Below are 26,923 nucleotides of genomic sequence, written 5' to 3'. Positions count from 1 at the left end.
TCAAAGCAAAAGATGGCTACTTTGAAGAACCTAGAATATGACATATTTTCAGTTGTTTCACACTTGTTTGTAATGTATATAATTCCACATGTGTTAATTCATAGTTTTGATGCCTTAATAGTCATGAAAATAAAGAAAACTCTTTGAATGAGAAGGTGTGTCCAAACTTTTAGTCTGTACTGTATATGTTTGATATAAAACTTGATTTAAACAAATGGTACTTTTCTGATGACACCTTTTCTTAAACTTGTGATCATTATTCTACAGGTATGTTTTATTGTTTGAACATTAATGGTAAATGAGACATTCTGAAAGATGTGCATCTAATATTGTAATTCTGAATATTATTACAGCTGCTGTTTTGGAATCCGTGTCGCTAGATAGGACAATTACTGAGAGTAATGCTTCTACGGACACAGCCGAGAATTCTCCCTGTCGATCTCCATCATCTCCACGGCATCTCCGATACCGTCCGGCAGGAGGTAATATCAATTTGCCTGTGAAGTTTCATAAAACCTAATTAACTCACAATCCAATTTGTTTCTTTGTGTGAAGAGATCTTTCTATACTCAGGCCTGTAAATAATAGGGGGGGGGGGCACTATATCTATTACAATGAATGTATTGGATTGCTTCAGATTAGTAATGGAGTTGGAAAGGAATGTTTCCCATAAAATGAAGACAATTGGCAGCTAACTATACTGTAATGTGTATAGGGGCCAATAGTGGCCACTGCGAAAAAATAAAGTAGGGGGGCACTATGTCTATTACAACGACTGTATTGGATTGCTTGAGATTAGTAATGGAGTTGGGAAGGAATGTTTCCCGTAAAATGAAGACAATTGGCAGCTATCTCATAAGAATTGTTTTGGCTTATTTTGGTTAATCCCTGCATGATAAAATGAATGTTTGTCTGTATTATAAAGATAGGACCATTCCCATAATTTCTAGATAATAATAGGGTTGTCTGATGACAGAAAATGTTCTTCAGTGATTTTCAAATGTAAATTTAATGAAACATAAGATTATGTTTTAATTTTGACAAGTTTACTCATGGCCCGATTTCACTCTCACCCTGGAAGTGGAGCTTCTGCCTCAATGGCAGAGTGGACCCACTGTGCCACTTGAACAGATTTGGCTTGGTGCTATTCCCAAAGGCTTTTTCGAAGTGGCCACCCCTAGTTCTTATCCTTTAACCCCTATACAGGCATGTGGACTTCGCTACAGGGGAACTACTTCTCAGAGTAGTCTCTGTTCAAGTGACTTCTGACCCATGGGAGTCAAGAGCACTGAGGGACCAGGCGAAACCAAAGTCAGGAACAGACTGAAGTCAGGGCAGGCAGGGTTCATGCAATCCAAAAGACAGTCTGAGGTCAGGATAGGCAGGTCCGCGTGAGTATGGAGAAGAGGTAGAGGTCAGGTTAGGCAGTGAAAGGTCAAATCCAGGAAACAGGCAGAAGTCAGTACATGGGCAAACAAATGCATAACAGCACACCTTTGCAGGACACTAGCGGACTAGAACCCATTGCTCAGGCACTTTTCTACAGGGGAGGGTGCCTTAATTACCCTTAGTTGCCAGCTGTTGGCTGGTGAAAATGAGAGCGTGTGTACTGGCCCTTTAAGAGCTGGAGGGAACACCTACGGACACAGCAAGAGTGGTTTAGCTGACAACCAGGCCTCAGTCTGCATGAAGGGACAAGGCTACTCGGGCTGCTGGGCCCGAGGAAGAGTAGAGACAAGGAGATGGGTCTGGGGACCGCAACACTTGATTGGGTGAACAGAGCCATGGGCCACCTCTGTAACTCCATCCTACAGCTCCTTTTGTATCAGTGACATGTATGAAGCTAGCCCCCTTGTCTTAGCTGGGACAGTTCAGATTTTTCTTTTTCTCTATAAAAAAAATAATAAAGAAGTACCATATAAAGTGCAAAATGTCAGCACGATGGCTGTTAGCACTGTGGCCTTGTAGCCCTGGGGTCTTAGGTTCGAATGCAACCAAGGACAACATCTGCATGGAGTTTGTATGTTCTCCCTTGTTTGTGTGGGTTAGATATTGAGGGCATATCCTAGCAATGTACTCCCAATGTCTGAGATGAGACAACCCCTTTAACTGTTCACATTTGACCAGGGTTGCCCAAACTTTTGCATGCCACTGTATAATATTGTAATTTTCTGAGATACAGATTTTTAGGTTTTCATTAGCTGTAAACCATAATCCTCAACATTAAAATAAATAAACGCTTGAAATAGATTACTGTGTGTAATGAATCTATAGAATATATATGACTGGCTTTTTTAATTGAATTACCGAAATAAATTAACTTTTCGATGATATTTACATTTATTGAGATGCGTCTGTGTGTACGAGTCCCAACTATGGAACCCGCTCCTATCTCTATAATGTGACCCCTGAAATGCGCGGTCCACCACCCGTTCACCTCTATGGGAGTCCTGAAAATAGCCAAGCTTTGGCTCAGTTACTTCCGACAGTTCCATAGCAGTTGAATGAACAAGTTACCGTGCTTTACATTGCACTCTCCATTCATTTTCAAAAATAGCTGAGTCCTTGGCTATTTTCAGAACTCCTATAGCAATGAACGCGCAGTGTGCTCTCCTTCACTTTAGGGGCTCGCTCTCTAGATAGGGGACCTGTCTGACATTGATGGTATATCCGAGTGATATGCCATCAATGTCCAAAATGGGCCAATCCCTTTAAATGACTTACACTTATCCCTTCATTATTTTTCTGATATCACTTTCCTTGTTTGATTTCTGTGATCCTCTGTGAGGCCGGAAATTTCCCTTCGTTTTTTTTTTTTTTTTTTTTTTTTTTAGGGAAAAGGCAGATAAAAAATATAAAAAAAGTCATGGCGCACATAGTCTTAATGAGGGCCTTTGACAAGAAAATTGTCATTTTTGACAGCTGTCATGTGGTTAATCCTGGGACGCTTTGTAATTTGTGCCCTTGATTGGACAGCGTTCAGCTGTCTTTGTGATCTGAAGAACTGCTAATTGGATAGATAATTTCTCTGCTATATTTATAGATATGGCGCTGGTGTGTATTCTGATGATGGAGTAAAACACAGGACAGATGTTGCCTTCCTGGGTCATTTCTTGGAGCTTTCATTGCAGCTTCTGTCACTCTGTGACTTTCTGAGAACCATTATTTTGATATCTTAAATAAAAAAAATGTTTTACTGATCTGGAGCCTGTTTTCTCCCTTTTTTTCTGCATTAACCGGACTTCAGACTTTTTCTCATAAGGTATCCTAATTGGCATCATGTGTCACTTAAGGAGGGGTGGGGGGGATTCATGGTCATATGCCATTGAGTTGGGATATGACTTGGTTTAAAATAAACCAATAATTACTTTTAGATAAATTCCTTTTCTACTGTATATTAAGTGAGGAGATCCGCAGATGGAGAGAAGTTTTTTATGCCATGGTAACAAAAGCCGACGATGAAGGAAAAATATTTCTAGACAAAGGCTGTTTATAAAGTATGTTGCCATGGAAACTTCCATAGACTAGGTATTCCAGATATAGAGGGATCCATTGTCAGCAATGAAGAGTTATTGATGCGGCCCAGCAAAGCTCCTCTTATCGCAACAGCACTTTTACTCATATAATAACCAGATCTGCCTTCAACATTTAGAGATTCACATAGTTACAGCCGTAACACAAATTCTCATTTGAACTATTATGGGGTCCATGGTCAAACCTGATTGCACCCCTCTAATGTAGGGTTGCCACCCGTACGGGATTGACCCGGACAGTCCGGGTTTGTAATCCTGTGCCCGGGTTCAAGCCTTTCTCAGACCCGGGCACAGGATTTATTTCAAACTGCAGACTTGCTAGCTGGCGGCTAGTGGTGATGATGACCGTGAGCGGCCGGCGTGTCAGTCGGCGGCACCGGTGTTCTGCCACTTTTCTATATCCGGACAAAAGTCTATACCCGGAAGTGATGTAGCTGCACCGGAAGTCACGTGGATGCGTTGGAATCAGCTGGAGGGAGGGTGTGCGCGCTGCGCAAGCGCATTCGGCTAAAGTATAGTAATCTGGCAGAACGCAGCGAGCCCGTAATCTACATTAATTTGTACGCTCGCCACGCATCGAGCTCGGCCTCGCTGCGCTCTGCATTTGCTAAAGCTAGCTCTGTGACGCCATTGATAGTAAAGAAAGAAATGGATAGTAAGGAAATGGAGGGCTGGGCGTTCTGCCAGATTAACATACTTTAGCCGAATGCGCTTGCGCAGCGTGCACACCCCCTCCTCCAGCTGATTCCAACGCGTCCACGTGACTTCCGGTACAGCTACATCACTTCCGGGTATAGACTTTTGTCCGGGTATAGAAAAGTGGCTGAACACCGGCGGCCGGCGATAAGGACAGGTGTCAGGCTCAGCAGCGGACGATCATCTGAGCCTGTCACTGCCGGCGGGGCGATTAGCTGAGCCTGTGAGTGATGCCAGCAGGGCGGTGCTGTCTTCAGACACTTCCTCCCTCTCCTTCTCTCTGCTAGTGAGTAAGTGAGAGGAAGTGACATCAGAGAGAGGGAGGGAGGGAGCGTGGGAGAAATCAGGAGCTGCTCCAGCAGTTTCTTCTTCTTTTCGTCTGGGAGTCAGTAAAAAGGTATTTAGAACATTTTAAGTGTTTAATAAAAAATATTAATTGGAAGGGGGGGCGGGCACGGCACTTGTTAGTATTTCATATAAAACATGCCCCCTAAAAAAAAATGCCACAGGTAATCGGTGACATGTTTTGTGGGGGCATCTTTTATGTGCAATAATACATATCGTCCAATACAGATAGTTGTCGTCCAATCGACAAGTGCTTTTGGGGCCGTGCAGGGTCCCCTTCATCAGGCCCAGAAATGCTCTTGTCGTTTCAATGACAACTATCAATAAAATGGATTTGCACTATAGATGTACCGATACGATACTAATATTGCTGCCGATCCAGAGTATTTGTGCGAGTTCTTGTACTCGCCCAAATGCTCCGATACCTTCCCCGATATTGGAACTTCCGGTCGAAGGGAGATGTCCCTCTGACTGGCAGCGCAAAGGGAGCATACAGCCGACTTCCTTTCCAATCAGGAAGCCGGGATTTGGGTTATCATCCACCTCCTGGCTTCCTGATTGGCTAGGAAGCCTGCTTCACTTGTTGCTAGGCAGCCTGGCTCCGTAACCAATCAGCAAGCTGGGCAGTATGTCATGACTCGCATCCCGGCCTCCTGATTGGTCAGGAAGGTATGCTGCCTACAAAAAAGTGAATCCGGCTTCCTAGCCAATCACGAAGCAGATTGAAATCATGACTCGCCGCCCCTCTTCTTGATTGGTCAGGAAGCTAGGTTGCTTCTGAAGCCGGTGTTCTTTTACTTGAACGCCGTCTTCACGGGAAAGCAGGAAGCCAGGCGATGGGTCATGATCCGCCGCCCGCCTTCCTGATAGTTATGGTACAAAAGCACCAGTATCTGTACTTTGTATCAGCGAGTACCTGTACCGGTACTCGTATTATATACCCAAAAAATTGTACCGGCTACGGTGCACCGATATATCGTCCGCCGAAACATATCGGCCGAAAATGGGACTTTTGGCTTAATGCCGAAAGCTAAAGGAGAACTATGGGGTTAATGCTTTTCCGCATAGTTCGTCTTAGGGTAAGGGGAGGACACAAACTAGTGTCCTCCCGTCACCCTAGGCTCAGTATATGTGCATAGTGTATACTTTACCCAAAAATTGCCGCAAGGTGCTAAAGTGTTAGGGCTTGGCTTAAAGGGACTCTGTCACCACTTTCTAACCCCCACTTTTAAAACTATAGTTCTGTCCATGGAGCCCCTGTGATTACAATGGTGTTGTTATATGCAAAATCTGCTGGCTCGTTTTGATAAAAAAAACCTTTTATCTAACCTGTCAATCATGAGGATAAGGTGCCCAGGGCGTTTCTCCTGGTCTGAACATGCCGCCCGCCGCCGCCTTTGATGCCCAGCTCCTCCTCTGCCTTGAATTAGCGCCGCCTGAATGTGAAGAAATACGCCTCCGGCTCTCCCTCAGTCCCCCCTCCTTTTCTAAAATTTTGCGCGTGCGCACAGGCCTGTGCCTGATGCGCCCGTGCGGACTTTTCGATTCAGCCTCATTGAGCGAAGTGCGCATGCGCACTTCTCTCAACCTCCCGATAACACGAACACTGCCGCACGCGCGGGATCTTAGAAAAGAAGGAGGGGGGACTGAGGGAGAGCCGGAGGCGTATTTCTTCACATTCAGGCGGCGCTAATTCAAGGCAGAGGAGGAGCTGGGCACCAACGGCGGCGGCGGCGGGCGGCATGTTCAGACCAGGAGAAACGCCCTGGGCACCTTATCCTCATGATTGACAGGTTAGATAAAAGTTTTTTTTATCAAAACGAGCCAGCAGATTTCGCATATAACAACACCATTGTAATCACAGGGGTGGGCTTACCCTTAAAGGGCACCTGTCACCTGGTTTGGGGGACATGAAACCACTAGCATGCCTTTATGCAACTGTGGTTCATGGTTATGAACCTGCCCATAGCAAACCCTTCCACCCCCACAAAAGAAAGTAAATGAAATTCAAACTTACTGGGAAAATAGTCCGGCCCTACTCTGCACGGCGGTGATAAAGCCGAGGATGGTACACTGTGCTTCACTGCAATGGGCTCGATGTGCAGTGCGTGTGCAGTAAAGGGAGGAGTAGTGTTCCCAGTTTCATCGTCACATGTTCAGTGTCACTGGAGAGAGTCCCTGACTCTTCTCCTGTCAAGTTTGAATCTGATTTACCTTCTTTTGCTGGGACAGATTGATTTGCTATTGGCAGTTTTGGGACCCTAAACCCAGCTGCATAATGACTTGCTGTTTACTGACCGCAAACCAGGTGACGGGTTCTCTTTGAAGTGTGGGGTCTGTCTATTTGTACCCTTAGACCCCTTTCACACCCGAACGATACGGATTGGCTCAGGATGCGTTCAGTGAAACTCGCACCATTTCGCAAGCAAGTTCAATCAGTTTTGTCTGCAATTGCGTTCAGTTTTTTTCCGCGCGGGTGCAATCCGTTTTGAAGCGTTTTTCACGCGCGTGAAAAAAAACGTAAGGTTTACAAACAACATCTCCTAGCAACCATCAGCGAGAAACCAGATGCAATGCATTTTTCACTGAAGCCCCATTCACTTCTATGAGGTCAGGGCTGCGTGAAGGACGCAGATTATAGAACATGCTGTGATTCCCACTCAACGTAGAACTGATGCGTGGAAAAAACGCCCATGTACACAGACTCATTGAAATGAAAGGATCAGGATTCAGTGCGGGTGCAATGTGTACACTTCACGCATCGCACCTGCATGGAAAACTTACTTGTGTGAAAGGGGCCTTAAGCTACTTTCACACTTACGTTGTTAATTCCGGTATTGAGATCCGGCAGAGGATCTCAATATCGGAATCAAATAGATTTTGCACATCAGGGTGCATCCATTCCGTTAAGATGCGGTTGTGTAAAAATCTAAATATTTAAAAAAATGATCCGTCACTGAATACATTGAAAGTTGATGGGTGATAGATCAGTTTTTTTAGGCTCCGATCTGTCACCGTTGACTTACATTGTTTTCAATGCTGGACCCGTTTTTTGTTTTGTTTTTAAGACCGGACACAAGTTCAGTCACAAAAAGGAATGTTGACGGAACGGAAGACAACCTGATGCATCCTGAACTGATCTCTTTCCATTCACAATGCATGAGGACAAAACGGAAACCTTTTTTTCCGGTATTGAGGTCCGGAAAACACAAGTGTGAAAGTAGCCTTAGGCCTCTCATGCACACGACTGTGCCGTTTTTTGTGGTCCGCAAACCGCAGAAAACTGAAGACGTCCATGTGCCTTCCGCAATTTGTGGAACGGAACGGGCGGCCCATTGTAGATATGCCCATTTCTGTCCGCAAAATGGACAAGAATAGGACATGCTATATTTTTTTGGCGGGGCCTTGGAACGGAGCAACCGATGCTCATTGAAGTGAATGGGTCCACATCCGAGCTGCAAAAACTGCGGCTCGGATGCGGACTATAGCTGCGGTTGTGTGCATGAGGCCTTACTGTGTGGAGGTCACTGTTTATATAACTTTTTTTTTTCACTTTAAATAACAATAAAATTCTTTAAGAAGAGTAATCTAGAAAAACATTTTTCTTCATTAAATTCAAGAGACCTTTTGAAATGAACATTTGAAGGCTGTTATTGCGTTCTTGGATGGAAGCATGGATTTGATTCCTCAGATGGTGATTTGCTCTGATTTGTTGCTTATTTTACAGTGCAGACTTCTGACAACTCTCGCTGTTGCCCTGTCTCTCCTGCCTCAGCTTTTGCCATTGCTACAGCCGCTGCTGGACATGGGAGCCCACCAGGTGAGAGCTAGAAACTTTCTATTACCTCAGCTGGTGTTACCTGCTCAAAGACGTACAAGTCTTAACAATACCAAAGTAGCATAGTGGTTTTCATGTAAGGCTTCGTTCACATCACCGTTCAGCCTTTCCGTTCCGGAGTAGGAGAATATTTTTAGACACATAAGAGCCTCGGTCCAAGTATGTCCCTTTGATGGTACTTTTCTCCACATGTAATAAGTTTGGAGAAGACTCGTATTTTATGCTAGCTGCTTTAACTATTATATACCATTATTTTCAGGTTTATCTGGGATGTATCTCTTTTTATATAGCCCTTTTATTCTTGCAGTTTTGCAATTTGATGTTTTTAGTTGCAATAGGTTTTTATTGAGAATTTTTGTGCAATAAAATCGAACCTACACTGTGGACGCAGCCATGTAAGAGTGCACACAATTTATACATAAGATACACAATAGCACAAAAACTATGCAGTAACACATTCTATTATGCGTAAGTATCAGGGCCTCCACTTGGATGCTGCCAACCTGGTACTTCTGTTATTGTTCAATACCGTCTTACAGGAGAGTTTAGAGAAATAAAGAACATAAGCTCAGCTATTACCAAGCGTAATTGAACAAAAATAGCAGCAATACACATAGTTTTAGTAGTGTGCAAGGGAAGAACAGCACATAAATAAAGAATAAAAAACAAAACATAATACAGGCATAAGAGAATAGTGTGTGACACCTTAACATATCCATATGCGGAGTGGTAAGGAGGGGGGGGGGGTGGCAGGAAGGAGTCTAGGAATCTGGAGAGCTTACATTAAAGCAATCACAAGATAGTGTCTGGGAGAGGCATGGCATCAGCACTCGAGAGCCACGACAACCATTGGTTGAGGACCTTGGTTCTGGACTGAAGATCAGGTGAGTATATTATTTTGTGTTGCACGTGCTGATTTACCAGTTGTAAGGGGGGGCTGATGCCTTGCTTTCAGTGACAAGCTATCACTTTGCGCGTGGCTGTAAGGATATGTGCCACCACCCATCTCTGATCACAGGAGATGTTAGACAGCCCAATACACAATATAGCAAGTTCCGGGGATAGGGTAACATTCAAGTCAGTTACTTCTGAGATAAGGGTTAAGGATTGTTGCCATAAAGGAGAGATGAGAGGACAAAACCACCACATGTGGGCCGGGGTGCCCCTGTATCCGCATCCACGCCAACATGTAGGTGAATAGCCCACTTTCATATGTGCTAATCTGCCGGGCGTGAGGTTACCATCTTAACTGGATTTTCCTATTTTGTTCTGCGTGATTAATGCATTTAGAAGGTTTGATTGCCCAAAATAGCATGTCATGCCAATCCGCTAGTGAGAATGTGGCTTTAAATTCCTCCTCCCACCTAACCATAAATGGCAGTTTGTTCACATTATAATGAAGAGGATAGGATTTGGTACATTATAGACAACCCTTTTTTATCATTAGAAACAAGGTTGAGGAATTTAGAAATTGCTGTAACTGAAACTAGGGGATGACTGGAGGAAACAGGCGGTAAAGAGTTTAGGAGGGGCCGGACCCGAAGATATTGATAAAAGACTGTATTGCGTAAGGCATACTTGGCCATGCAGAGATTCAAATCGTACCATGGAGCTTCCGTCATAAAGCTTCCCAATAGTATCAATGCATCTGGAGTACCAAGAGGAGAGATGATGATTTTAGAGGGAATTGTTTCCTATCCAAAGTCCGTGCGAGATTGGAATTAGAGAGTAGGAATTTCCAAGCCGCAGAGGTGGCCAGCATAGATCCTATTGGCAAACTAGGTTGGAATTGTTTGAGAGTTTGTGCAGCATCTGAGAGAAGATCCTCTAATCTGTGCTTCCTCAAGTTGTAATCACCTCTGTGGATTGGACGACTGCCACCATTCCTTGGTCTGTGAGAGCAACGAGGCCTAATAATACATCCTCACGTCCGGCACCCCCAAACCACCCCTGCGCATTGCCGGATATAATGCCGATTTACAGATCCTGGGCCTGGTATGGCCCCATATGAATTTCAGCATCTCAGCCTGAATCTGGTTCAGTACACATATGGGTATCCTCGGGGGAATACATTGAAGTTTATAAAGGATTTTTGGCAAAGTCAGCATTTTGACAAGACTGATCCTGGCTATCCATGATAAATTGTGCATAGACATGTTCTCATGTGGGGAGTGCAATTTGGCTGAACCTATTGCCTGTTCTACTTCCCGTAAAGTAATAGGGATGTTTACAGTGTCTACATCTAACACAGAAAGTTGGGGGAGAGATAGCGGATCCAAAAACGCTGCAATATCTGCAGGCCGGAGTTGAGAGTTAACGTCATCGTTACGTAAATTATACATATTCATAAAAATCTGCAAAGATGTCTGAAATTTTCTGGGGACAAGTCACTAACTGGGAGTTATCCGTCTTAAGATGAGCAATCCTATTTGCCGCAGTCCTGTGATTTACTCTTCTAGCTAGAAGAGACCCCGCTTTATCTCCAATATTATATTAGGTAGCTTTTAAACGTCTCATCGAACGCTTATGATCATATAGTAAGAGGGTTCTAAGGTTAGCCCTAGCTTCAAATAGCTGTTTGTGGAGAGAAGGACAAGGATGTAACTTATACTCTGATTCTATTTTAGAAAGAGCATGTAATGCATCCGATAGGAGTTTAAGCCTTTGTTCTTTCAAACGGGATGCAAGTTGGAGTAGAATGCCCCTCATATACAGTACAGACCAAAAGTTTGGACACACCTTCTCATTCAAAGAGTTTTCTTTATTTTCATGACTATGAAAATTGTAGATTCACACTGAAGGCATCAAAACTATGAATTTACACATGTGGAATTATATACATAACAAAAAAGTGTGAAACAACTGAAAATATGTCATATTCTAGGTTCTTCAAAGTAGCCACTGTTTGCTTTGATTACTGCTTTGCACACTCTTGGCATTCTCTTGATGAGCTTCAAGAGGTAGTCACCTGAAATGGTCTTCCAACAGTCTTGAAGGAGTTCCCAGAGATGCTTAGCACTTGTTGGCCCTTTTGCCTTCACTCTGCGGTCCAGCTCACCCCAAACTATCTCGATTGCGTTCAGGTCCGGTGACTGTGGAGGCCAGGTCATCTGGCGCAGCACCCCATCACTCTCCTTCATGGTCAAATAGCCCTTACACAGCCTGGAGGTGTGTTTGGGGTCATTGTCCTGTTGAAAAATAAATGATGATCCAACTAAACGCAAACCGGATGGAATAGCATGCCGCTGCAAGATGCTGTGGTAGCCATGCTGGTTCAGTATGCCTTCAATTTTGAATAAATCCCGAACAGTGTCACAAGCAAAGCACCCCCACACCATCACACCTCCTCCTCCATGCTTCACGGTGGGAACCAGGCATGTAGAGTCCATCCGTTCACCTTTTCTGCGTCGCACAAAGACTCGGTGGTTGGAACCAAAGATCTCAAATTTGGACTCATCAGACCAAAGCACAGATTTCCACTGTTCTAATGTCCATTTCTTGTGTTCTTTAGCCCAAACAAGTCTCTTCTGCTTGTTGCCTGTCCTTAGCAGTGGTTTCCTAGCAGATATTCTACCATGAAGGCCTGATTCACAGAGTCTCCTCTTAACAGTTGTTCTAGAGATGTGTCTGCTGCTAGAACTCTGTGTGGCATTGACCTGGTCTCTAATCTGAGCTGCTGTTAACCTGCGATTTCTGAGGCTGGTGACTCGGATGAACTTATCCTCCGCAGCAGAGGTGACTCTTTGTCTTCCTTTCCTGGGGCGGTCCGCATGTGAGCCAGTTTCTTTGTAGCGCTTGATGGGTTTTGTGACTGTACTTGGGGACACTTTCAAAGTTTTCCCAATTTTTCGGACTGACTGACCTTCATTTCTTAAAGTAATGATGGCCACTCGTTTTTCTTTACTTAGCTGCTTTTTTCTAGCCATAATACAAATTCTAATAGTCTATTCAGTAGGACTATCAGCTGTGTATGCACCTGACTTCTCCACAATGCAACTGATGGTCCCAACCCCATTTATAAGGCAAGAAATCCCACTTATTAAACCTGACAGGGCACACCTGTGAAGTGAAAACCATTTCAGGTGACTACCTCTTGAAGCTCATCAAGAGCATGCCAAGAGTGTGCAAAGCAGTAATCAAAGCAAAAGGTGGCTACTTTGAAGAACCTAGAATATGACATATTTTCAGTTGTTTCACACTTTTTTGTTATGTATATAATTCCACATGTGTTAATTCATAGTTTTGATGCCTTCAGTGTGAATCTACAATTTTCATAGTCATAAAAATAAAGAAAACTCTTTGAATGAGAAGGTGTGTCCAAACTTTTGGTCTGTACTGTATATGTTCCAAAGGGTCGAGATTGAAATTTCTGGGCCGTTATTTATGTAAAAAAATTCTCAAATGGTCTTATCTATGCTATCAATTCTGTCTGATCGTTTCAACAAGTAAGCATTCAGTCTCCACTGTGGTGGGGGGGGGAGGACTTGGCAAACCTGTTTGAATCTCAAAAATTATAGGTGCATGATCAGACCATGTCGTGAGGCCTATTGCAGAGTTGCTAGACTTACACAATAGATCTAAAGAGATAAGGAAATAGTCTATTCTGGATTGCGATAAGTGGGACTGCGAGAGAAATGTATAATCCCGTTCTCCACCATGGTGGTACCTCCATATATCATGGAGCTGAGTTTCTGCTATAAGGGATTTAAGATCTCATCTATGTGTCGGGACTTGACTGCTACAATCTAGTTCAGCATTTGCCGGAATATTAAAATCACCTCCCACTACAATGGAGCCTGAAGCTACAGATCTGAGTTTCTGGAAGAAACGGCAAAGGAAGGATACCTGTCTTGTATTGGGCACATAAACCGTGGCTATAGTCACCGGTAAGTTGTCCAATAAACCTGTCAAAATAATCTAACATCCCTTAGTGTCCGCTACCAGGGAGGATAGAGTGAACGCTACATTTCTCTTTATCGTCACAATACCCCCGCTTTCTTTTTTTTTTTTGAACGCAGGGGAATAATAAATGTGTGGGAAATCAGGATGTTTGCATCTGTAGGAATCCGCCGATAACAAGTGGGTTTTTTGAGCCATAAATACATCACATTGGGAAGTAATAGCATCTGCCCATAACAATCTCCTCAATCCCGTTTACATTCAGAGAATATATCTTAATACCCATTGATATAATAAAGTATACCAGCTTTGTGCTGCTCCAGTCAGACTACAGAGGGGATGTACATACAGAAAATAAGTGTCGCCACATGCCTGAACAAAAGTTAGAACCATAAAAAAGACTAGAACATAAAAAACACAAAGAACATGAAAAAACGGAAAGAAACTGAGGAAAACTAGAAGCACTGATAGAGTGCATCACATGGGTAAGGTTGAAGAACGAGCTGTTGCCCCTTGAAATATGGGGTGTAAGGGAGCGAGTCATTCCGTTACCTTACAGCACCAAATACACGCTGCTCATTCCAGCTCAAGCCGGGTTCCACTCCACAGGAATCTTGGTCTGTCGGCGATGAAGGTTACCCGTAGGCGGTGCGTCTTCAGGTAGCAGGCCCAAGGTTTTCAACTTATGTGCAGCTACTTTTGGTGTTGCGCACACGTGGCGGACGCCATTTTGCGTGATGATGAGTTTCACTGGAAAATCCCATCTGTAGTGGACTTGCTTCTCTCGAAGTATCTTGGTAAGAGAGGCAAATTCTTTTCTTTTGGCTAGGGTCGCCGCCGATAGGTCCGGGAACACCGAAATGCTGTCAAAAGAGCTGGTGGGCAAAGGATTTTTCCGTAGCACTTTTAGAAAAGCCTCTTTAACTTGGTAAAAGTGAATCCTCGCCAGGACGTCACGAGGAATAGCAGGATCAAGGCCTGCTGGCTTAGGGATCCTGTGTATACAGTCAATGGTAAGGTCCATCTCTGAGAGGTCCGGCATAGCCTCTTTAAGCAGGGTTTGCAATAGTAAGTGAAGTTGCTCGGGACCCACTGTCTCAGGCACGTTGTTCCGTCGGCTTCGATCCTCCATGTCAGAAAGTTTAAATTCCATCCTGCCAATCTCCTCCTCTAGGGCTGCATTAGCATCGATCAGTAAATTATGTGACGCGGTACGTTCCGCCATGTTACCCTTCAGGTGTGAGGTGCGCTCACAGAGTTGCGCCACCTCGGTTCGTACCTCTCCGAGGATGTGGTGAAAGTCCTCCTTAAAGGAAGACCGCAGTGAGTCCAGCATTCCACGGATCAGCTTCTATGTGAGTGCTGGGGAGCTTCCCGTCGGGGATCTGTGCGGGCTGCGCCCGGGGAGGAAGCAGGGGAGCTCAAACAAGATGGCGAGGATGACTGCTTCAGGCTCCTGCTCAGCGGTGGAGTCTTGTGGAAGAACCCCGTGAGTTTCGCCGGAGCCTGGCATTTTTTAACTCGCCCCATGGGTGGACCGGTAGCAGGAGGAGAAGTCCTCATAAATTAAAGTGCTGGGTAAGCTGGAATTTAGCCGGGTTATAGTGCTGGAAGCGGAGCTCCTTAACTACGCAGCCAGCGCCATCAGTGTCCAGGCCATGCCCCCCCACCAATTTGATGTTTTTAAAGAAATGTCTCCCCACCATTGAACTTCCACATTGCACAGTGGCTTTCCAATTTGCTACCATGTCACATTACGTGGCACAGCTGCAGCGAGCAAAGCCTTTTACTGCATCTCTGTGTGCAGTGTACAGATGTCCCCTACATGGCACAAACAGTGGGTGGGGGGCACCTATGTATAGATTTTAATGCTGATATTGCAAAGCCCTCTTATTCTTCCAGAATAATAAACTATATAAAAAGAGCTAAATCCCAAAAAGCCAGACACAAACTTTAATAGATCAACAACAAATCACAACACATCTACATAAAATGTAGAATAGCTGTGCACTTATTTTGCTTTACTTAACTCTTACTGATTTTGAGTTAGGGCTTGTTCACACGACAGTGTGAAGCCCGTGCTGTGGACCGCAAACTGCGGTCCGCTAAGCATGGGCACCTGCCGTGTGGCAGCCGCATAGGGATCAAAGCCCCATTCACTTGAATGGGTCCGCTATCCCTCTGTTCCGCAAAAAGATAGAGCAAGCTCTATCTTTTTGCGGTGCGGAATCACAGAACGGAACCTCAGAAAGCACTCCGTAGTGTTCCGTGGTTCCGTTCTGCATCTCTGGATTTGCGGACCCGTTGAAATGAATGCGTCCGTATCCGTGATGCGGAATGGCCACGGAACGGGACCCGTGTATTGCGGATCCGCAAATGCGGTCCGCAATACAGGCACGGGCTTCACACGGTCGTGTGAACGAGCCTTTATATGGTTTTATTCTCGAATCATGTCAAATTATAAATTTAAAGGTCTGACGTTTCTGGTTGCCAGTGCATTGCAGGAGCTCTGGGGACAGTTTCACCTAAGCAGTTAGGTTACTTGACTGACAGCAGACAGGAGCTAAGCCGTTGTCTGTTTCCATGGGCAACCAGCAAAGAAAAGTGTTTAACACAGCAAACAACATGCAAAGTGTGTACAGAGCAATAAAACTAAGGCTACTTTCACATCTGAGTTTTCCTTTCAGGTTTTGAGTTCCGGCAGAGGATTTCAAAAACCACAGGAAAACGCATATGCTTGAATAATGCAACTAGCTGCATCCGTTGAGAACGAAAATGGACATGCCGGATCTGGCATCAAATACTATTGTAAGTCAATGGGTGTCATTGACTTACATGGTTTTTGATGCTCCGCATCCCATGATGCACTCAAAAACGCTGGTTGCAACGTTTTTCTGTCTGGCATAGGAACGCAACCAAATGGAATGGAATGCATACTGGTGCACTCCGTTCAGTTTAGGCCTCATGCACACGACAGTGTTTTTTCACTGTCAGTGATTTGGCTTCAGTGGTCCTTGTCCGATTTTGCTTCAGTTGTGTTTTCTTGTGTCTTCCTTTTTTTTTTGTCTGACGGGAAAAAAAAGGAAGGTTAATGAAAAGTGTAATTTTATTGCACCAAGGTCTTGTAGAAAAAACGGATGCGGACACGGATGACATACCAGTTGTGAATCCGTTTTTTTTGATGGACGCATTGACTTGAATGGGTCAGTCATAAGTTTTCCACTGAAAAGAATAGGACAGGTTATATTTTTTTGATGGACTGGAATCACGGATCACGGATGCGGAGAAGAAAACGGAGGACTATCAGTTTTTTTTCACAGCTCCATAGAAATGAATGGGACCTCCGCTAAACTGTGGAAAATGACGGAACGGACGCGAATGCACACAACAGTCGTGTGCATGAGGCCTTAGTTTTGTCCCCATTGCAGCGGTTTTGTGTCCATCATGGGAACACAACAAAACGGAACGGTGCACTATGTTTTTGGTTTGTTCAGTCATTGACCATCAATGGGGACAAAACTGAAGCGTTTCCTTCCGGTTTTGAGATCCTCTGCCGGATCTCAAAACCAGGAAAAAAAAAAATGCAGATGTGAAAGTAGCCTAAGTATTTTCACAGTTTTATCTAAGTTTTATTCGTATTGATTTATATTTTTCTTAGTGTTTTTATGCATTCATTCAGCACACATATGTGAGGGATGTCAGCTGCTGTCTCCACAGATGTGTGCGCTTTCACAAGGCAAACTTCATCATTGTCTCTGTGACAGATGATTTGTAAGAAAATTTAAATATGTATCATAAGAAATGAAAAGCAGAGCGAGACGCGGCGTACGACTCTGTCATGTGAATAAGGGCAATAAATCAAAACATGAGCTGTGACAGAGAGGTGAAGGAAAGCGAACACTGGCACTGACTGATGAGAGGCGCAGGGATGGATTTGCTTTGTGTCAGAGAATCTAGAACTAAAGGCTTGTACCAATATTTAGTGTGTGATATCCTTCGGTGGCTCATTGCCCGTGGCACATGTAGGTGGCTGCAGATGTATAGCAATAAATGATGGCGCTTTCTGGTATTCTCCGGCTAAACAACATATGAAGGGAGGTGGAATTTTTCAAACCCTGTGCACCGCTAAAGTGGTGTCTGAAAGTCACAATTTTTTGCACAGGCACCATTACACCAACGCTCGACATTCTTCCAAAAACAAAACTGACATAAATTATAACTGAAATCTGTGCCAGTTTACAGCTGGTATCGATTAGATTTTTTGGCGCACATAAACTACCTTAGGTGTCTCTCACTCCAGTGCAGAACTAGATCAAGACTGGCAGATGAAAGCTCATTCTTGATGAATTCCCTTTAATAGACTTCCTTATACTTTGGTTACAGAGAAGGCGATGTTTTTTGTTAATGATGTGTTATTTGTCCTCTGTGTTATCTTTTGTAATTACTATTAAAGGAGGGAGAGATTAAAGGGGAAGTCCATCTAGAATACCCCCCTTTCCCTAGGCATTTTGCTCAACTGTATGCTGACCATAGAGTGTTTGGCTGCTGTAACTCCTCATTTTGATGCTGCAGAGGAAATGTTAGTGCCCATTGAAGTCGATAGTGAGATCCAGATTAGGGGGTGCACATGCTTACCTTCTAGCGGCTCGACCCTCAATAAATAAGCACACAAAACTTTAGCAAACTGGTGTAAAGTAGAACTGGCTTAGTTGCCCATAGCAACCAATCAGATTCCAGCTTTTATTTTCCAGAGGAGCTGTGCAAAATGAAAGGAGGAATCTGATTGGTTGCTATGGGCAACTAAGCCAGTTCTACTTCACACCAGTTAAATGACCCCATTGTTTTTTTTCTGATGCATAGAAGTGGCACAGATTAGACAAATTTAGGGTTTGTCTAATGTTTTTAGTGGACAGATATTTGTCAAAATGGGACTTTTTGGTGCACTGGAACACAGTTTTGTCTCGGAGACAGAATTTTGGTGCATTGGGACACATTTTCAGGGCATGTGGACCTATTTTCAGCATACGGTAGGCAAGCAAATAAGGGGGGTAAACTAGACAGTCTGAAAATGCCACCAGGTTTTTTATCCAGCATCAGCCACAATGATAAATTTATCACAATTTCGGACTGACTAATTTAACTCTTTATTTTGGCAGTATATTCCATAGAAAATATTGTTTCATAGGAAACGACAGAGAGGTTATCTGTTAGGGCTCATGCATACGAACGTATTTTTTTTTCCGTTCCATATGTGGAGCCATTCACTTCAATGGGTCCGTCAAAAAAACGGAAATGACTCAGTGTGCATTCCGTTTCCGTATGTCCTCATGTCCGTTCCATATCCGTTGTTTTGCGGACAAGGACACGCATTGTTACAATGGATTCAAACAAAAAAACAACTAATATCTCTGTATGCGGATGATGTACTCCTGACACTCTCGTCCCCTCAGACTGCCCTACCAGCAGCAATCTCCCTCATCAAAGAATATGGACGCCTGTCTTATTACAAGGTCAATGAGACCAAATCCTAAATCCTCCTCCCACTGAATATCCCAGACCGCTTATTAAAATCCTTAAAGCGTGACTTCCCTTTTGATTGGAGACAGGACAGTATACAATACCTGGGAGTCGCCATACCGCCGGTGATATCCAGTCTATACCACCTAAACTATCTTCCTGTATTAGACATTATCAAACACAAAATCACTTTGTATAGCAAATATGAAATCTCCTGGGTAGGCCGCATTGCGACTTTTCAAATGTTAATCTTACCAAAGCTTTTATTCTTATTTAGGATGGTCCCCATCATAGTCCCCAGCCACTTTTTCAGGAAAGCACAAGGCCTACTTAACAACTTTGTGTGGTCAAGGAGTAAACCCTGAATTGCCACAGGCATTCTCGTAAAAGCTAAAACTAAAGGAGGGCTTGGTCTTCCAGATTTGAGGTATTATTTTTTTGGCCAATCAGACTCAGGCATTGAAGAAATGGTGGACATCAGATGCCCATACTCCCTGGTTGCAAATTGATTCCTCACTCGCTCCTACCAAGCATCTCAAAACTCTCCTTGTAAACAGTCTTAGTGTCTCCTAGCTCAAACTGTCACCCCGGCCAGCTGTGTTACAGGCTTCAGTCCATCACTGGCGTATGTTCCATCAAAGAAGTATGCATCAGCCTTTCTCCCTGCTGGAGGTGTTCCCACTACAGTTAGCGGAACTACATCTACCTAATACAGATCTAACTGTCACAGCGGGTAGGATACAAGATACAATAAACACACGAAAAATCTCAAAACAAGCATTTAGGCCAGAAACTGGGGATTAGGGTCACCTCCTGACAATTCCTTACCAGTTCTCCCTAGACTTCTGTGCCCACGTTCAGACCCTAAAGGTGGGAATCAACGTGCCCCCGTGCCTAAGGCTGAAGATTCCCTAAAGTCCCTGAGATGGTGGAAAGGGGGAAAGAGGCAGCCTGCTTCCTCAGGTCCTGGAGGAGGCAGGTGTCTCTCTAACAGCCTAGACGGAACACAAAAAGGAAACCAAAACCAACGTATCTTGTAGCACAGCAGAAACAGAAAATCCACCTTTCCTCAGAGCAAGCTAGAATCTATAACCCGCACAGGACACTGGGAAGGGGTGTAATTTAAACTCACACAAACGACCCCACCCAGTGCACCTGAAGGGAGGCGGATACAGCTCAACTCCAAACCCAAAACAAACAAAAAACTACACACGTGCTGCTAACCTGGCAGACCTCCACACATAACCTGAGCAGGGCATGACACTAACTCTCTGGCGCTCTTTAGGTATCCAAACTCTGAGCCAACTTTACAAAAAAGATGTCAAAAAGACCTTCACCGAACTCCAAACAGAATTCAAGATGCCCAGAGGGGATTTCTTTAAATATTTGCAGATTCGGCACCTTCTACAATCTAAATCACCACACCAGGTGATTGCCTATGGAGAGATTTTTGAGTTATGGACCTCCCCGACACGGCCCGATGGTAAGGTGGGAATCAGACCATTATATGTAGCCTTAAGCTCTAAATCCACTTTCTCTAAAACCGTCCCACTCCTAGCAAGGGATAGAGAACTACAAGGGAATATATCTGACATAGAATGGTTAGCAACATTTAAATGTATTTCTTCAACCTTCCGTAGCACCTCTCTATATGAGGCTGCTATCAAGACTTGTTTACGATGGTACGATACCCCTGATAAACTGAGCAGAATCTACCCCGGCACTTCACATCTTTGCTGGCGTGGGTGTGGAAACACTAGTACCTTGCTACATATCCTTTGGACGTGCCCCTTGGTGCTACAGATATGGTCAGAGATATTCTAAGTGGCCTCCAGATTCTGTGGGATCACTATTCAGAAATCGGTATACTGGGGTCTCTTTTTCATCGGTATATACACCATACTGGCTCGGAGCAGAGTCCCAGTGGCTCACCTATTCTTGGCAACGAAACTGGCAATCACCAGGTATTGGAAATCTGCCAACATCCCTACGAAAGCTGAAATCTTAGCCAGAGTACACAATAACTGTACGTATGAGAAAATAATGGCCTACAGGGAACATAATGTGGATAAGTTTACTCACCAATGGGGGACCTGGCTATTAACTATGTCCCAGAACATTAATCAACCACAAGACTTGGCAATTTAGAAACATCTGAGATAACTGGTATGTTTTGGCAATATTTTATTTTGTTTACATTTGTTACACTTTATTTAGTTTAAATCTTATTATACCTGCTGTATCATCATCTACGGCTATCTATGCATTCACCCTCGCTATCTACAATCAAACAGATGGTGTATGTAATGTAATTTTGCTGAAATCATTTAATAAAAAAAACGATTGAAAGATAAAAAAATAAACGGATGCAATACGGTCGTCACACACGTCATCCGTTTTTTTTTTGTTTTTGTTTTTTGCGGACTGCGAAATAGATAGTCATGTGCACGAGCCCTTAGTAAAATTGAAGAGCAGTGCATTATTAGTGTAATGTGTGGTTCTCTAATTGAGTCACTCGTTCCCGTTCCTCTCTGGCCGCAGTGATGGTCTGACTGAAAGAGTCTAGCGAGGCTATTTACCGTGCTAAAAGTCCAAACAGAGGAAGATGATAAAGAGACATGGCAGGATGTAGAATACATGGAGTTCCTTTAAAAATATATACAGAAAACCCACTGTTTTGGAAAAAAATTAGATTATTCATGTGATAAACATATCTCGATGGTAGTGTCCCTTTATGCATTTGTTGTTATTGCTTTTCTGCACTATTGGGAACGTGGGGGGGCTGTTTACAAGAATTTTCCATTAATTTTATTTATTTTTTATTCCATGGCCTCGTTGTGTTATAGACATAGACTGGCATCTAGGGCAAGAAGTATAATTTCTGTCTGCATTGTCATACGTTATAATTAAGATAATTGCAGTGAAGAGCATGGCATACATTGTCTGGGAGCTGTTTATATACGTATCTGCTCAGGTGTGACGACATATAATCACTGTCAGCTTCTGGTATAGGTGATAACAGAGCGGGGCACTTAATTGCAGCTTCTGTTACAGGAACTCCGTGTATTAGTTTGTCTTGAGGAGCTCGGCCTCCTCCCGGGAGCCTGCCTCTTTATTTATGCTCTGACTTCTTGGTTCTAAAATGTCTTAACGATTAAAATAAACAAGAAAGAAAAAAAACATTTCTTACTTCACTACTTGACACTTTTTCCTTTTGTTTGCATACAGAACAATAGAACGTAACTCTGAAACCGCGGACGTGTCGTGTAGGAGGCTGCGTGTCTGTATTAAAGATCTGTCAGCTCTCCTGATGTGTGCTTTACTAAAAACTTGTATTCCCTGTGAAATTATTGGACCATTCCTCTGCTATTCCTCCTGGAAATATTTGTCTTGTCAATAGAGCATGTCTGGCACTGTCCAGTCAGTGCTGTTACTATCAGACTGCTTAGCAACATACCTCATTGACAAAGGGAAGTGAAATATCCACTTGTCATTTCATTTAGGCTACATGCACACGACCGTATGTGTTTTGCGGTCCGCAAATTGTGGATCTGCAAAAAAAAAAAACGGATGACGTTCCGTATGGCATCCGTTGTTTTTTTTTGCGGATCCATTGTAATAATGCCTATTCTTGTCCGCAAACTAGAAAAAAATAGGACATGCACAATTTTATTGCGGAGGAACGAACATACTGATGCGGACAGCACATGGTGTGCTGTCCGCGTTTTTGGTGGACCCATTGAAATGAATGGGTCCGCATCCTATCCACAAAAAAAATGGATCGGACACGTAAACAAAATACGGTCGTGTGCATGAGGCCTTACACATTCCCTGGAGGAATAACAGGATTTGTACACCTTAGGGGTCGAAGAAATATTGCTTCAGAATCATTATTTTTTGGGGGAATGCAAGTATTTACTACAACAGACAAGTTAGGCTACTTTCACACTAGCGTTCATGGGTCCATTCGTGAGCTCCGTTTGAAGGAGCTCACGAGCGGACCCAAACGCCTCCGTCCAGCCCTGATGCAGTCTGAATGGATGCGGATCCGCTCAGACTGCATCAGTCTGGCGGCGTTCAGCCTCCGCTCCGCTCGCCTCCGCACGGCCAGGCGGACAGCTGAACGCTGCTTGCAGCGTTCAGCTGTCCGCCTGGCCGTGCGGAGGCGAGCGGATCCGTTCAGACTTACAATGTAAGTCAATGGGAACGGATCCGCTTGAAGATGTCACCCTATGGCTCAATCTTCAAGCGGATCCGTCCCCCATTGACTTTACATTGAAAGTCTGAACGGATCCGCTCAGGCTGCTTTCACACTTAGAATTTTTTCTAAGTTATTAATGCAGACGGATCCGTACTGAACGGAGCCTCCGTCTGCATTAATATGATCGGATCCGTTCAGAACGGATCCGATCAAGCGCTAGTGTGAAAGTAGCCTTAGGTTGGCATGAGATGGATAAATTGCATTAGTCTCTATTGAGCTGTAGGGGGGCTTGTTTTTTGGTTGACGAGTTGTACTTTCTTATGGCATCATTTAATATTGCATACGATGTAGTGGGAAGCTGGAAAACAATCCAAATGGGGTGGAATTGGGAAAAAAAAAGTAACGCAAATCAGCTATAGTTTTATGGATTTTGTTTTTACAATGTTCCCTATGCCGTAAAACTTACATGTTACCTTTATTCTCTGGGCCGGTAGGATTAGGCTAAGTTCACATCTGCGTTTTTGCTGGATCCATCATAGATCAGCAAAAATGAACGGATCCGGTTGTATTAACTCTAAAATGGTCATGATGGATCCAGCACTAAAACCAAGAAAAATAAAAAAGTTATGGGTCTTAAGAAGCGGCAATGCAAAAACGTTGTTTTCTTTTTTTTTTTTTTTTTAAAAGGGGGGTTTTATTGCAAAAAAGTAGTAAAACACTAAAAAAAAAAGCTATGTGTTTGGTATCACTGTAATCGTACTGACCCAGAGAACAAAGATGATATGTTATTTATACTGAAAAATGAACACCATAAAATTTATAACGTAAAAACACAGTGGCAGTATTGCAGTTTTTCCCATCTCCCTCCTAGAAAGAGTTAATAAAAGTTAATCATAAAGTTATTTACCCCAAAACGGCACCATTAAAAACTACTTGTCCCGCAAAAAACAAGCCCCCATAAAGCTATATAGACGGAAAAAATAAAAAGTTATAGCTCTCGGAACGCAACAACGAAAAAAGGAAGAAAAAGGCCCAAAACAGTCACTAAGGGGTTAAAGAAACTCCCCAGTTTATTATTATAGACACGATCAGAGCTGAGATGACTTCTAGATATAGAGCAAGCTGCCAGTGTTCGCTATTTCCCCAGGACCTCAGGGTCATTGCAGGGACCCCATAGTCAATCATCTGAAAATAAATTTTACTGGTGGGCTCTAGGCACCCCAGTCTGACAATGGTCCCATCTAGTTGTGTGGCCCCACCTTCTGTAAATTCGGACCCACATACAACATTGGGCCCACTTTAAATTCCCAGTCTGCCCCTGTCTGTGTTGGTCCCATGTTCATATGTGCCCGTAATGCTGAGAAAAATGATGTTTTAATATATGCAGAGGAGAAACAGGGTCGTTGCTGTTAGATCTAGACCTGTTCTTTCTGCTACTGCTGCGGCCTCCCCACTTTGATTAACAGGGCCAGGTGTGATCACATTTATACTGCCTGGCCCTGTCAATCAAAGTGCTGAGCCTCTAGGTGTAATGGCAATGCCCCTGAGAGGCTCATTTGCATATATTTAAACATCATTAGTGCCCGCATTGCTGAGAAAAATTAACATGGGATCAATACTGATGGCTTCAGCTGTAAAGCGCACATGTAATAGGTCAGCCAGTGTCATAGGTACAAATCTACTGACAGATGCCCTTTAACCTCTTCAGGGCACATGACGTACCGGTACGTTATGTATAGTTCCGATCACCACCGCCCAGCGGGCGGTGATCGGAACCCGGTGCCTGCTCAAATCATTGAGCAGGCACCTTGGCTAAATGCGCAAGGGGGTCCCGTGACCCCCCCGTGTTGGCGATCGCCACAAACCACAGGTCAATTCAGACCTGCGGTTTGCGGCTTTTACCTGCGGTTGCGGCGGCTGTCGGCGGTGCCATCGGGTCCACATGCGGCTGTAGGGGGACCCGATGGCTTGGAAGGCAGCGCAATGCCTAAGGAAGGCATTGCGCTGCCTATTCGAAGAAGAGCCTGTGAGATCCAGCCCCCTGGATCTCACAGGCCGGAAGCTGTATGAATAATACTCACTGTATTACTCATACAGCCAATGCATTCCAATACAGAAGTATTGGAATGCATTGTAAAGGGATTAGACCCCCCAAAGTTGAAGTCCCAAAGTGGGACAAAAAATAAAGTGAAAAAAAAAGTTGAAAAAAAAAAGTTTTCCCCCCAAAAATTAAAAGTTTCAAGTAAAAATAAACAAAAAAGTCATTTTCCCAAAATAAAGTAAAAGAAAATTGGTAAAAAATAGGGGGGGGGGGGAAGTATGCATATTGGGTATCGCCGCGTCCGTATCGACCGGCTCTATAAACATATCACATGACCTAACCCCTCAGATGAACACCGTAAAAAATTAAAAATAAAAACTGCTAAATAAACCATTTTTTGGTCACCTTACATCAGGCATCCTCAAACTGCGGCCCTCCAGCTGTTGCAAAACTACAACTCCCAGCATGCCCGGACAGCCTACAGGTATCAGCCTACAGCAGGGCATTGTGGGAGTTGTAGTTTTACAACAGCTGGAGTGCCGCAGTTTGAGGATACCTGCCTTACATCATAAAAAGTACAACAGCAAGCGATCAAAAAGGTATTTGCCCACCAAAATAGTACCAATCTAACCGTCACCTAATCCCGCCAAAAATGAGCCCCTACCTGAGACAATCGCCCAAAAAATAAAAAAAAACTATGGCTCAGAATATGGAGACACTAAAATATGATTTTTTTTGTTTTAATAAAGCTGTTATTGTGTAAAACTTGCATAAATAAAAAGTATACATACAGACGTGGACAAAATTGTTGGTACCCTTTGGTCAATGAAAGAAAAAGTCACAATGGTCACAGAAATAACTTTAATCTGACAAAAGTAATAATAAATTAAAATTCTATAAATGTTAACCAATGAAAGTCAGACATTGTTTTTCAACCATGCTTCAACAGAATTATGTAAAAAAATAAACTCATGAAACAGGCATGGACAAAAATGATGATACCCCTAGAAAACACAGAACATAATGTGACCAAAGGGACATGTTAATTCAAGGTGTGTCCACTAATTAGCATCACAGGTGTCTACAACCTTGTAATCAGCCATTGGGCCTATATATATGGCTCCAGGTAATCACTGTGTTGTTTGGTGATATGGTGTGTACCACACTCGACATGGACCAGAGGAAGCAAAGGAAAGAGCTGTCTCAAGAGATCAGAAAGAAAATTATAGACAAGCATGTTAAAGGTAAAGGCTATAAGACCATCTCCAAGCAACTAGATGTTCCTGTGAGTACAGTTGCACATATTATTCATAAGTTTAAGATCCATGGGACTGTAGCCAACCTCCCTGGACGTGGCCGCAGGAGGAAAATTGATGACAAATCTAAGAGACGGATAATCCGAATGGTAACAAAAGAGCCTAGAAAGACTTCTAAAGAGATTCAAGGTGAACTTCATGCTCAAGGAACATCAGTGTCAGATCGCACCATCCGTCGTTGTTTGAGCCAAAGTGGACTACATGGGAGACGACCAAGGAGGACACCATTGTTGAAAACGAATCATAAAAAAGCAAGACTGGAATATGCCAAACTACATGTTGACAAGCCACAAAGCTTCTGGGAGAATGTCCTGTGGACAGATGAGACAAAAATCGAAGTTTTTGCCAAGGCACATCAGCTGTATGTTCACAGACGAAAAAATGAAGCATATCAAGAAAAGAACACTGTCCCTACTGTGAAACATGGAGGAGGCTCTGTTATGTTCTGGGGCTGCTTTGCTGCGTCTGGCACAGGGTGTCTTGAATCTGTGCAGGGTACAATGAAATCTCAAGACTATCAAGGAATTCTAGAGAGAA

At 43.6% G+C, this 26,923-nt stretch overlaps 1 protein-coding gene across 2 annotated transcripts in view; it reads left to right on the top strand.

Annotated features, from left to right (window-relative positions):
- The window catches only part of RASGRF2 (Ras protein specific guanine nucleotide releasing factor 2), a 376,997-nt gene that overhangs the window by 309,975 nt on the left and 40,099 nt on the right, over positions 1-26,923 (top strand). Inside the window, exons 16-17 of one of the 2 annotated variants that reach the window (XM_044276022.1) lie at positions 354-482; positions 8,302-8,394. In XM_044276022.1, the coding sequence (XP_044131957.1) occupies positions 354-482; positions 8,302-8,394 (222 nt within the window). The remainder of the gene's footprint in view (positions 1-353; positions 483-8,301; positions 8,395-26,923) is intronic. The other variant, XM_044276023.1, reaches the window with a different exon arrangement.

The sequence above is a fragment of the Bufo gargarizans genome, chromosome 1 (genome assembly GCF_014858855.1).
Source record: "Bufo gargarizans isolate SCDJY-AF-19 chromosome 1, ASM1485885v1, whole genome shotgun sequence".
Classification (NCBI taxonomy): Eukaryota; Metazoa; Chordata; class Amphibia; order Anura; family Bufonidae; genus Bufo; species Bufo gargarizans.
This window is presented reverse-complemented; position numbering and strand designations above follow the sequence as displayed.